This window comes from Apodemus sylvaticus, chromosome 10 (genome assembly GCF_947179515.1).
Source record: "Apodemus sylvaticus chromosome 10, mApoSyl1.1, whole genome shotgun sequence".
In the NCBI taxonomy this organism is placed as follows: domain Eukaryota; kingdom Metazoa; phylum Chordata; class Mammalia; order Rodentia; family Muridae; genus Apodemus; species Apodemus sylvaticus.
The window spans coordinates 108299672-108313774 of NC_067481.1; the positions used below are offsets into that span (position 1 = coordinate 108299672).

At 45.4% G+C, this 14103-nt stretch overlaps 1 protein-coding gene and 1 pseudogene across 1 annotated transcript in view; one reads left to right on the forward strand and one right to left on the reverse strand.

Annotated features, from left to right (window-relative positions):
* Parn (poly(A)-specific ribonuclease) overlaps positions 1–14103 on the reverse strand; it is a 132911-nt gene that overhangs the window by 95251 nt on the left and 23557 nt on the right. The window contains 4 exon segments of the mRNA XM_052194715.1: positions 81–191; positions 2258–2333; positions 3910–3952; positions 5434–5477. Coding sequence (XP_052050675.1) covers positions 81–191; positions 2258–2333; positions 3910–3952; positions 5434–5477 — 274 coding nt within the window.
* On the forward strand, positions 10207–10515 carry LOC127693680 (ATP synthase subunit g, mitochondrial-like; annotated as a pseudogene).

The window sequence follows — 14103 nt, forward strand, 5'->3', positions numbered from 1 at the left end:
CTTGGTAATTCATCACACCAGCTGAGCTAACAGGAAACAGGAGAGATCCACTATATTTGTCAGAAACATATCTCAAGTACCTAGGTAGTTTGCCATGGCGATGAAGCAGAGTCCTGTGATGTAGGCGTCATACCCTGCCTCGTGAAGCTGCTCAGAGGCCGTGTCATAGCTTGGAAAGCCTTCCGCACTGTCTAAAGAGAGAAAAAGGGACGATCAGTTTCCCCAGAGCATCACAAACTATGAAGACTTGTAAGCACGAGTCCAGCCAAGTCCAAACTACATCCTCAGGTACTGTCTGTGCGGCCTGAAGACACAAGAACCTGTCTCATTTCTCAGTTCTAGCCACCTAAGACCTTATGAGATAACAAAATCCCTGAAAATGGGAATTTCAGTTCAGACCAAAAAAAAGACCTCAGCTTCCTTACCAAGATTCAGCTGTAGGCCTCTGCAGCCACACTGACTGGAGCCATTTGCAATCTTATGTTTCCCATCCAGTGACAATTACTCCTTGCTATTCTTACCACACATGTAGGACAAGCAGAGATTAAGCAGGACTCCAAGCTGGGCTCGGTGGCCACACCTGCAATCGATGTATGTGGCAAGCTGAGGCAAAAGAACCACAGCAAGTCTAAGACCAGCTTAGGCTAAGTAGTGAGTTCTAGCCCAACCTCAGCAACAAAGTCAGACTGTATAAACAAAGCAATAACAGACCCGCAACACTGAGAAGTCATGTGATGATCACCAACCTCTCCTCCATCACTCACACAAATGTGACCCTGGACAAAGCACTGCACCCCTAAAAATGAGACAATAATCCACCTTCCCTCATAAGGCTTTTGGGGGAGATCGCAAATGGTAAGATGTTGCTTAAGTTTTCACCTAGTTCCCGGAACAAGCCGCAAGCTCATAACCGTTCCCCATCAGTATCCCAAATAGTTCCCAGAAAACAAGCAAGTCCAACTAAATGCAACTGCGCCCCCACCTGTCCCAAGCTTAGCTTATACAGACAAAAGCACACTCAACCCCAAAGTGAATCAGAGCTTGCTGAATGCTGCCCTTAGCCATGGGGCCACTGTACTACAAAAACACTGATAAGTTGATTCTCAGTCACACTGAGAATCTCAGTCATCAAGTGCTTAATGAATGTGAGAAGAATAATCTGCTTTTGAGTAAATTCTGTACCAAAGAAATATGAAAATAATAGGACAGGATACAGCTCTTACTCATAAGTAATTATTTCCTAGAATCAAGTGGGAAATGAATGTTTAAAAAAGGCCACTGCCTCATCAGAAGCAAGAGCAGAAACTATTGATGGAATGGCTAGAACAAATTATGCTTTTTATGTAAGAATTCTTTAATTTCCTTACATACCAAATATTAGGCTTGACACTATGAAAGAAGGCACTAATAGTGCTTAAGCAAGACCCTAGACACCACGTGCTGAAGCTCATTCTCCCCCAGATCAATTATCCCATTACACGGTTACACACAAGGCATGGGTCTCCCTCTCTCTACCAAGCTCACAGCGTAATTGGATTCTTGGACTATTACCCAGAAAGCTATGCCTATGGCCCTACCCACCCTGCTGCCCTGCATCACCAACTTCTGGACCATCAGTGCTGTGATCACTGTCTTTGGCCACAGTCCATAGCCGCTAACTGCAGGTCAGCAGCACAATGTGGGTAATGGGACCAAGGACACATGGCCCCAAAACACAGGAGTGGGGCCACACATACCCACACAACTCATATGATACCAAGTGCTCCTCCTCACCGCCACCGCCGGATTTCCTCAGTGGTAGTGTTTACTTCAGAGGGCACAGGTGTGCACTCATCTTGGCAGCACACCCAGTTCTTGGGTTTTCTGAGACCCAAAATGTATTTTCACTGCATCTCTAATGACCAGTCAGTGACTCTCTGTTTCTGTTCAAACAATGCAGCAGATACAAGGATAAATCAAGTTTTGGGAGAATTCCAAGCCAAGTTTTGGAAGAATTCCAAGCATTAGGAAATAAAAGCCTTAAAACTTTAATTGCCAAATGTCACAGTGAATGGCTACCCAACTCTCTTAACATGATGTGGATACAGCTGGACATGGAACTAGAATGCCATCTTTATTCAGAAAGCAGCCACCCAGCAATGGCCTGAAAGCTAACCCAGCCAAAGTCCACAAACAGCACATTACCATTTCCAAGACATTTCACATAACATATTAGTAATTTCCAAAATTTGACAGTTTTCAGGTTCAACATTCTTACCAACTTTAGGAGGGTCAAAAGGTGTCTCTTTCAACCGCTTTTCTAACTCCGCAAGGGATGTGTTGTTAATGATATCCTGCAAAGCAGCAAGTGGAGAATTAGGACATTTCATCTCAGAAGAGATTAAGGAGAGCCAATTTAGGGTATACATGTGGAAAAAGCATCCCATACTGCCCTCTTGTGTCTCTTGAAATAACAGAAACCATTAGAAGGCACTGAGAAGGGAGCAAGCTCAAGGTTCCCGACTGAGCTGTGAGGACTGGAAACACAGTGTGAAACCTATAAACTCGGGGGTCCTGGCACTCCCCTGGAAGCCCAGGCACCGGGAGGCTACTGCAGCAAGATGAAGAGTTTAAAGCCAACCTCATTACAAAACCAAAACTGTGGGGGAAAAACTGTGGCAGAGGGAGGGAAAAAAACTTCCATGTGTGCTGAGGGGTTGGGGGTGACAGCACTTTGACAGGCACTGCAGAAAAGCTACAGGCAGTTCTTGTTTCTTTTCTTTCTTTTTCTTTTTCTTTTGGTTTTCTCTGTGTAGCCCTGGCTGTCCTGGAACTTACTCTGTAGACCAAGCTGGCCTTAAACTCAGAAATCTGCCTGCCTCTACCTCCCAAATGCTGGGATTACAGGCATGCGCCAGCACTGCCCGGCTACAGGCAGCGCTTAACTTGCAGGATGTGTGCTGGCAGAGTTACACAGAACTGGAACGCACTGTCCTAGTGTATTGTTCAGGGGGCTTCAGAAAGTCCTTGACAAGAATGTAAATACATCGACTTAAATTATCTCTATTAGAATATATGTCCAGAATAAGGGAAAGACTCAGTGAAGCAGTATTCAGCAAAACCAGAACGGGGAAGTGGGAAGGGGTGGGTGGGAGGACAGGGGGAGAGAAGGGGGCTTACGGGACTTTCGGGGAGTGGGGGGGCTAGGAAAGGGGAAATCATTTGAAATGTAAATAAAAAATATATCGAATAAAAAAATTTTAAAAAAAAGCTGAAGTATGCATTCTCTCAAAAAAAAAAAAGAATATATGTCCAAATATGCAAAATAAGAAGGCAGGCGGAGAAAGGACAAACTGTTCGCAGGCATAACCTATTCAATAACATATATTACAAGCTGGGCAGTGGTTGAGCATGTCTTTAATTCCAGCTCTTGGGAGGCAGAGGCAGGTGGATCTCTGAATTCAAGACCAGTCTGGTCTACAAAGCAAGTTTCAGGACAGCCAGGGCAGTTATACAGAGAAACCCTTGGGGGAGGGGGAGGACGGGACTGCGGGGATCATTCAACAATGGGAACAATAAAGATAAAGATAACTTCTCTTTTTTATATTATTTCTGGTCCTTTCCATTTTCTCTCATCCTCCTTTCTAATTTTTTAATGTGTCTGAAGTTGCATTTAACTAGATCAGAATTCCAAAGCTATTTGTGATAACACAAAAAATGTCAAAAAGAGCTGGACATGATGGCACACACTGGCATCCCACCCTGTGGTAAGCACGGGAGGGGGGGGGCGGATCGAGCAGCCCGGGGTTAGGAGTTCACGGTCACTACTATCAGCTACAGGGTGAGTTCAAGGCCTGCCTGGGCATGCCAAGAGTCTGTCTCAAACAGAAATTTCAAATTATATGAGTGATAGTTCAAACTTAATAATACCTTAAAAGGCTGTGTGCTGGCCATCAGTTTAGTATCCAAGAGCCTGGAAACAAAATACATTTTAATAAGGTAAATAAGATAAACATCAATACTGAAAATGTACTTTGTTAAAATATAAAAAATACTTAAAAGGTTTCACAAATAAAACATATTCCTCATATATTAAATACTTTCACAAAACACACGGAAGTGGACAGATAACGCAGACGCACTGGTCAATGTGAACCGAGCAGCAGTGCGGCGGGTGAGCTGAGGGCAGAGCCCCACCAGCTGGCTTCCTTCACCCACCCAAGTGTTGTGTGCAGTCCACACTAAGCTAAAGGAACAGGTTCCAAACCTGTACCTGAGGAATGAGGCTAGCATCCGTCGTGAACGTGAGGCAAACACTCCACATTTTATTGTTCTACGGGATCCACCCTTGCAAACTGCCACTGCCCACTGCTACCACCTAGTCTGCACAGTCTGAACTCTTATGGAAGTCAAAATCTTCATTGGGAAGTTTCCTGCTACTGTTTCTTACAGTGCCAGCTAAGCTCCACTGTCAACATGACTGGATTTGAAATCAACTATGAGCACAGCTCTGTGTCAGCCACTGAGGCAATGTCCAGAGGAAGAAAGAGCCACCTAGAAAGCAGGGAGCACTGCCTCCTCTGAGGGGCGAACAGGAGAGCGGCAGGTGAGTCCTTTCTCTGCTTCCTGATCACTTCTCACATAGGGGCCATGGAGCCATGGGACCAGAAGGAGCAGGCCTGGAGCAAGAATGGGGACAACTGGCAGGAGTAGGATTGCTCCCCTTAGGCCCTGGTGCACACTGTCCTGTACCCTGACCCTTGCCTCCCCAGAGGAGGTCATGTAGGCAATGATCAGGTTAAACTTCCTCTCCCCTTATAAGCTCAAGTCCAGCAGCACCTAGAATTCTTCCTCATGCAAATGAGGCAATCCCAGGACTCCAGCCCCAGCCAATAATGTACACTCACCCCCAGATCCCCCTCGAAGGTTTAAATAGCTTTTGTTTCCCACAATAAACTGAATCAGGTCTCTGCAGCTGTTTCCAGGGGCATGTGTTCTTTACCCTGCCTGTGCACACCTCCTTCCTTCAGTCCAGCTGGGGGTGCTCACTGGGCCTGGCTACCCGGAGGGGAAAAAGCAGACACTAGCTGGCAGGGGTGAAGATGGGCATGCCTCTGTTCTTAGCTGAGGAGACAGCACTGCCAGTTGAGACACATCAACAATTAAATAGGTACATGCCACTTGTCTGAATGGCCAGAACTGTGACAGGACCCTTCACCAGTTCTTCAGACAGCAGGACACAGGAAGGAAAAGGGGAGCTGTCAACTACTTTCTACTTTCACTCTAAGTTACAATCTGATCTTTAATGGGATGATCAAACTACTCATAAATTTAAACAGTCAACTATGGCAAAGCTGGGGTGTTCCATCCATTAAATCACTTCCCAGCTTGTTCAACTAACTACATACGCCTCACTGAGTGTCTTAAATGTCAGGGCTCCTGACAAAGGCTTACCTGGGGAAGACACATGTTGTCATCTCCTTAAACTCATTCAGGTCCTGAAAAGCAAGAAGATGACTTGTTACTGTTTTCCTAGCAGACCAAAGAACTGAGAGCATCTCCAGTTCTCAGCTATTACCTCAAATATTAACTGTCACGCCTCACATGAGCCTCAAGTTAAATAGTAAGATCCACATGTAATTAAGAAATATTTCTTAGGAGCTAAAGAGATGACTCTGAAGTTAAGAGTGTTGTTGCTCTTGCAGATGACCCAGGTTAGACTCCCAGCACCCACATGGTGGCCCCAAACCACCCATATCTAGTGCCAGGCACCAGATGCCCTACTCTGACCTCCTAATGAATGAGAGCCACCTGGAAGAGAGAAACAACTCCCACAGTTGTGCTCTGACCTCCACAGGCTCACCTTGGCAACACACAAAACACACAGACAATACACAAAATTAAAAGTCTTAATGTAATGAAAATTAAATAAATAATGAATTTAGGAATATCTCCTACTTTTCACTCCCTGAGAACTATGTGGCCTGGATAAGTAATATCATAATCAAAAGATCCTACAGCTGAACTAATGAGAAAGTGGTTCCACCATATGTAATGCACTGCTGACCTGAGTGACTGCACCCCAGGGACCTCAGTGATAGCTGACAGGCTATGCTTCACGTCTCAGACCTCTGCTAACCTTCACACAAAGTGGCATCACAACAGTTGGCGGCTGAAGTGGGCATGAACACACTGTAGAGCGGCTTACATCTCTGAGCCTGTCTCTGCTTGGTAATAAAATGGCCATAAAAACACAGACCAGCCGGACAGTGGTGGCGCACACCAATAATCCCAGCACTTGGGAGACAGAGGCAGGTAGATTTCTGAGTTCAAAGGCAGCCTGGTCTACAGTGTAAGTTCCAGGACAGCCAGGGCTACACACAGAAACCCTGTCTCAAAAAAACTAAAAAACAAAAACAAACAAACAAAAACAAAACCACAGACCTTGGACATGCACATGATCCCCACTTAGGTACTCAGTAAATAGCACTAAAAGCTGGTGGAGGATATTTCATCAGGCTGTGAACCAAGATTGTGTAGTTTACTGAAAAACCCTATTTCTAGTTGCCGGGTGGCTTAGCCCTTAGCACACACCTTTAATCTCTCTCAGACACACCCTTAGTATAAACTTTATCCGAAATAATGAAGGTAGTTTGTAGAAACACCCACGTTTGAAAGTGATATCTAATTGAGTGGCAGACAATGTGATGAATCAGAGACAGACCTGACTGAATAGGATCTGCCCAACTCTGAAGAGAAGAGAGGAAAGGGAAGCTACTCTCGGGGCAGTGCAGAGAAAGGAGGGGTTTTACCAGGGCAGTGGAGAGAGAACAAGCTAGACACAGGTAAAGATAGATCAAGCCAAAGAATAAGACGGAGTCTGAAGAGTAAAACATATTGCCACAATTAGTTTGAGGCCAAACAGAGCAATTCAGCAGAGGCCAGGAGAGAAGCCAGATTGAATCAGTCAGTTTGGAGAAGAGTTTGAGCCAAAGCAGCTGAGTTGACCCAGCCGGCCAGAATTCAGAAAGACCTAGGAAAGGTGAGCTTACTCAGCAGTATAGCTCAGAGGCTGGACACAGTCTAGGTCTAGATAAGATTATTTGGAGGTTCTAAGCTTCCAGGACTAGGCCTAGGTTAGCAGATGGAGGAGTACGCCTCTGGGAGGACACCTCAATCAGGTGAATAAAAGGTACTTTTAACAGTTAAGTACCTAAAGTAGACTATTCATTTTATATGTTGATTTTGATCAGGAATTCTAGAGCAGGAGTGAGAGCACTTTAGTTTTGGATTCGTCCATTTACATACATAATTGCCACGCTAGCCTGGGTAGTCACACTCCTGACCCTTAGTAAAGGCATGCTTCACAGCAAGCTGCCATTTAAATTAGCTTTTCAAGCCTGTGAACAAAGACTGTATTTAGCTTGAAATACCCGCTTCTCAGTGGCTGTTGTTGAATCAATGGACAATACATGAGCAAGGGTCTAAAGGCTAAGTCAAACAAAAACTGCCCTAATGTCCATTGTTAACCTTTCAACATCACTAGGTTTATAAACAAGAGAAAAGTAGAATTATGGCCACCTGCAGGACTAACAAGGAACACAGGACTAATGCCTACCAGGTCACGCTCAAATAGCAGGAGGTCCCATAAGAAACTCTCTGCTAAATAACAAGACACGGTTTCTTTCTTTTTATTTTTGTCTTGGTATTATCTGTGCAAATATGTCTATACTGCCACAGTGCGTGTGTGTGAATCTAAAGACAATTTCTAATGTCAGGCTTCTCCTCCCAACACGTGTGAGCCGGGCCCCCTGTTCACCACACGCCAGGCCGCCTCCCAACACGTGTGAGCCGGGCCCCCTGTTCACCACACGCCAGGCCGCCTCCCAACACGTGTGAGCCGGGCCTCCTGTTCACCACACGCCAGGCTGCCTCCCAACACGTGTGAGCCGGGCCCCCTGTTCACCACACGCCAGGCCGCCTCACCTACAAGCTTCCAAGGATTCTCCTGTGTCTTCCTTCCATCTTATAGGAATTCTGGATTATAAGCTACTGGCTGGCTTTACATCTACATTTTTAAAATATGGTTCCAGTTGCTGGAGAGATGGTTCAGTTAACAGCACTGGCTGCTCTTCTAGAAGTCTGGGGTTCAATTTCCAGAACCCGTGTGGCAGCTCTGAACTGTTTATAACTCTAGTCCCGGGAACCCAATGCCCTCTTCCGGCTTCCGTTGGTACCAGGCATTCAAGTGGTGCACAGACACATAAGTAGGCTTTAGTGGTTTGAATATGAATAACCCCCAGGCTCATATGTTTGAAAGCTTGGTCCACAGTTAGCAGAACTGCTCGGGAAGGATTAAGTGAAGACTTGTTGGGGAAGGTGTGTTACTGGAGTTTGGGGTTACAAAAGCTCACCCATTCCAGCCCTGACCTCGGCTTGTGGCCTGCAGGTCAGGATGCAAAGCTCTCGGCTACTGCACCAAGGCCATGCCTGTTTTCCTTCTCACCATGATCACAGACTCACACTCTAGAACTGTAAGCAAGCCCCAAATTATACACTTTATTCTCTAAGAGATGCTTTGGTCATAGTTTCTCTTCACAGCAACAGAACAGGCAAGACTGTGCTGGCTAGTCTATGTCAACTTGTCATACAAACTAGAGTTATCTAAAAGGAGAGAACCTCAACTAAGAAAATGCCTCCATAAGATCCAGTTGTAATTCATTTTCATAATTAGTGATTGATGGAGGAGGGCCCACCCCATTGTGGGTGGTTCCATGCCTGGGCTGGTTGTCCAGGGTTCATTATCAGAAAGCAGCCTGAGCAAGCTATGCTTAGCAAACCAATAATGGCTCCACCATCCATGGCTTCTATGTTAGTTCCTGCCTCCAGGTTCCTGCCCTATTTGAGTTCCTATCCTGACTTCCTTCCATGATGAACATTGATATGGAAGAGTAAGCCAAAAATAAACCCTTTTATCCACAACTTGTTTTTTTGGTCATAAGTGTTTAATCAGAAACCCTGAGACAACATCCATACACAAATATAAAATAAATAACTTAAATAGGGGAGCAAGAAATGTTCAATTGATTGTCTCCTATTCTCATCATTTTTTCCATAGCTAAATAGAAGAACCATTTTTTTCTAATAATTCAGGGGATGAAAAGGCATGTGTGTATTCGTGCATGCATTCTAAATCACCTCAGGTACCTTAGTGAGATAAAATTGTAATCACCTGCTTTCTGGTTGTACTGGCTGGTTTTGTGTGTCAACTTGACACAAGCTGGAGTTATCACAGAGAAAGGAGTCTCACTTGAGGAAATGCCTCCATGAGATCCAGCTGTAAGGCATTTTCTCAATTAGTGATCAAGGGGGAATGGCCCACTGTGGGTTGGCAGTCCTGGGTTCTATAAGCAAGCAAGCTGAGCAAGCCAGGGGAAGCAAGCCAGCAAGTAATATCCCTCCATGTGCATCCAGGTTCCTGCCCCGTGTCAATTCCAGTCCTGACTTCCTTTGGTGATGAACAGCAGTGTGGAAGTGTAAGCTGAATAAACCCACCAGTTTCTTGGTCATGATGTTTGTACAGGAATAGAAACCCTGACTGACACACTGGCAGAATTTTAACAGGACTAGCCTTATTCAAGTCCACATTTTCTGAGCACTCACACACAAGCTGAAGTCAATCCTCCTCAGATCTATCACCTAGGAGAAGGGGCTGTGCTATATAATATAAAACAAAACTTAGGCACGGAGAACCCCAAAGCCCTGGAGGATCAGCCACTGAAGGATCTAGCAAGGCAGCAAGCAAAGAAGAGGTGCATGGTGGGAAAGGGTTACATGGAAATGTAGACTGAGAACTTGAAGCAAGGCTAAAGGAAAGCAGGCAGAAGCAAGCAAGTACCAAACTCAGGCCTGCCAGAGCCCACATGAGCCTACCTGGGAACAAGGAGCCCACCCAGCAGAGGCTGGAGTAAATAAGCAATCAGGCACCACCTGATAGGCCCAACTCAGCGTCAGCTAGGTGCAGAAACAAAGAATGTGGGATTACCTGAGAATCTTAAGCAGGTCAGTGATGTAAAGAAAGCCACACATCAGAGGATTACAAAAGCAGTAGTCAGAAGATACTCATTTGTTAAATCAATACTTAATGCCTTCCATGTGCCTGTCTCTGTTGGCTATTAAGAATACCAGAAGCACGGGTTCGGGGCAGCATACCTTCCAACTTAGACCATGGCCAAGTTCATCTGAAACTTCGAGAAGGCACCGTTGACGGTGGCCGCTGCCGTGACTTACTCAAAGCCTTGATTGGCCACATTTTGGCAATACGCCAAGGTTGAGCTGGTTCCCCTAACCCCTGGTGAAATCCCTACAGCTATTCAGAGTATGAAAAAAAATAATTCAAAGTGTTAAAACTGGTAGCTTCGAACACCTTACAGTTAAGGAAGCTGTGCTGAATGGTTTGGTGGCCACTGAGCTGTGGGTGTGGTTTTATATTGGAGAGATCATAGGCAAAGGGGGATTGTTGGCTATGATGTTTGAAGACCAAACTTTAACTTCCAATTTGAGTTCTTATTTGAATGTTCGTGAACCATGTGTAACGAGACTGCTATCTGAATAAAAACTAGGTGTCAAAAGAAAAAAAAAAATACCAGAAGCACAATATTAACTACATTCCCTCAGTGCTTACAGTAACTGCATCGCCCGTAACCCTAATCCTAACCCTAACCCTTGGTCCTAACCTTTGTTCTCCATGGCTAGTAAGAAATGAACGACTGAAAACAACCATGAGCTCTGTAGACAGAAAATGCAAATGTCTGGTCATCACTTTCACTGGAACCCTTGCATCCTGGAGAGTGATGGATGGGTTGTCATGGACGTGGTGGCACCTTAAGACCAAGCCCTGGGACAAGCAGCAACAGACCCACTGAGCAGGTGGCCGAGCAAACCGCTCTCCTCCAGGAGACTATCGGGGCTGAGGGGGCAACATGACCTAGCAAACAGCTAGAAAGCCAAATCTTACAAGCAACGGATGATGAGTCCAGACTCACAACAACTTTAAGCAGGACTGAGCTAGGAGTCAGGGGAGCACTTGAACCTGAGAGCAGGACTGAGCTAGGAGTCAGGGGAGCACTTGAACCTGAGAGCAGGACTGAGCTAGGAGTCAGGGGAGCACTTGAACCTGAGAGCAGAACTGAGCTAGGAGTCAGGGGAGCACTTGAACCTGAGAGCAGGACTGAGCTAGGAGTCAGGGGAGCACTTGAACCTGAGAGCAGGACTGAGCTAGGAGTCAGGGGAGCACTTGAACCTGAGAGCAGGACTGAGCTAGGAGTCAGGGGGAGCACTTAAACCTGAGAGCAGGACTGAGCTAGGAGTCAGGGGAGCACTTGAACCTGAGAGCAGGACTGAGCTAGGAGTCAGGGGGAGCACTTAAACCTGAGAGCAGGACTGAGCTAGGAGTCAGGGGAGCACTTGAACCTGAGAGCAGGACTGAGCTAGGAGTCAGGGGAGCACTTGAACCTGAGAGCAGGACTGAGCTAGGAGTCAGGGGGAGCACTTAAACCTGGGAGCAGGACTGAGCTAGGAGTCAGGGGAGCACTTGAACCTGAGAGCAGGACTGAGCTAGGAGTCAGGGGAGAGCACTTGAACCTGACAGTTCAAAGGCAGGCTAGGCTGGGCTACATAGAAGATCCAAACACGTGGGGCTGGAGAGACGGCTCCTGGTGGTTAAGAGCACTTGCTGATCTTCCAGGGACACAGGTTCAATTCTCAGCACCCATATATATGGTAGCTCGAAAATACCTGCAACTCCAGTTTCCAAGTCCAACACCCTTGTCTGGCCTCTGCAGCATCAGGCAAGCAAATAGGACACATTCATACACGTAGGCAAAACACTGGCTCATACACTTGAAAGATTATTTTTATTTGTGCGTGTATATGGGTGAGTTTATGGGCACTATATTTTTGCAAATGCCCTTGGAGGCCCAAGGGCATCAGAGCCCCTGGAGCGGGAGTTACAAGCAGTTGCGAGCCACTAATGGGCAAGAACCAACTCAGGCCCTTTGAAAAAGCAGCAAGTGCACTTGACCACTGCGACACCTCGCCCGCCCTTAAATAGGTTGTGGTTTTTTTGTTGTTTTTTTTTTTTTAAGTAGATAAAAATAACTTGTTATTTTTACCTACTTAAACCTAGAGTGATGACCACTCTTGGTTAACTCAACTACATCTGGGCACACCTGGGAGGGGCTTTTTTTTAAAATTACATCATCTAAGTAGGACAACCCACTTCTACTCTGAATTTTTGAGGTGAGAAGACAAACCTGTAATCCTGATTTTTTTGAAGTGGAAGATAAATCTGGCCCACACCTTCTGTTGGCAGCCCACATAAAGGACATGGAAGAAGGAAACTGTGTCCTCTTTGTACTCCTGCTACCTTCACTAGAGCCTACTTCTTAAGGATTCTGGCATGTACTAAAGACTAGCTGAGACATGCAGCCTCTTGGACTGAACTACTGGATTCTTAGCCTTTCCATTAATTGACAGCCATAGTTTGTCTAGCTGTAATAAATCCTATGTGTGTGTGTGTGTGTGTGTGTGTGTATGTGTATGTGTGTGTGTTCATTCTATCAGTCCTGTTCCTCTAGAGCCCTGACTAATACTCATGAATTGGCAAACCAGAGCACACAACCAAAATTTGGATCACCTACTGGGGGTTGTGCAAGAGGAACAACAAAACAGCTTTAGAACTCAAGACTGTGGCCAAGCAGTGACAAGCATGACGGAGTGCCTCAGAGAGGAGGAGCCCTGAGGACTGTGTGTCTAGAGGACTCCATGCTGCCGTGGAACCTCGCTCTGCTTGCTGCCCTCAAGATCATCACATTCCCTGGAATCAATGAACTGTAGGAAAACTTTAAGGAGGTTTCCACCCCTCACTGGGCAATTTCATTGGCATTTGCAACAGTGATTGATCTTCTTCAAGCACTGCGGCTGCAGCAGATTAGTGATTCAACCACCACCCTCAGGAAGAACTAAGAGATGCAGATTGTTAGTAAAGTAAGGTTAAGATGCTTTTGTTAGTGGCTCTGACAAAGAAAATCTAAGGGAACAACTTGAAGTTCAGAAAGGCACACTTGATAACTGAACAAAGGACTTTTTGAGGTCAGAGAACAAGAGAAACAGCAGCCCAACTAGCACTGGCTGACGTCCCTCAGTTTCCGGATATAACTTAATAAACAACTGTTAATGAGTAGTGTGCACCTTGAAGATTTAAAGTAAAAATGACAGATTGGTTTTTATATATAAATGTTTAGATGTATGATTCTTTTAAGTTTCATAAGAATACTTTTGCTGGGTGGTGGTGGCACATGCCTTTAATCCCAGCACTCGGGAGGCAGAGGCAGGTGGATTTCTGAGTTCGAGGCTAGCCTGGTCTACAGAGTGAGCTCCAGGACAATCAGGGCTACACAGAGAAACCCTTTCTCAAAAAAACAAAAAACAAACAAACAAACAAACAAAAAGAATACTTTTAAAGATAAATAACAAAATCAATGTTCCTTTGGTTATAACAGCAAATTGCCGCCAGTAATGTAAGCACGTTGTCATTTTTATATTGCTTGAAAGATTTTGCTAGGATATATAAACTGTGGGAGAAGGAACGTTCTTAGAACCACCAAGTTCTTCATACCCCACAATGTGTGTGTGGGTGCACATGCGTGTGCGTGCTTTCCCCCTAAAAAAAAGAATCTGTTTGACCTAAAAAGAAGATTCCTGTATCTGTGTTCTACCAACTCCATGCCTCTCCCTTCATATCCTAATGTGTTGAAGCTGGACATTGACAGCCACCACCTCATTTTTTCCCTTAAATCAGTTATTATTCAATGTAGCAGCCTCCGGGTTATAATGGTCACTAGAGAGTTGTTGCAGCACTATATAGCCTAGAAAACAAGTGATATTTTACTTTGTGGTCTTTTTAAAAATTCTGCCAATGTATAGTATAAAAGACAAACTGAAAGTTAAATGAGGAGAAGGAATCACAACCAGGATGAACTCCAAAAGAGAAGGACAGCTCCTTGAGTGGTAGGTGAGACCTCAGGTCTGAGGGGCAGCACGGAGTCATCAGATCACCCCCTG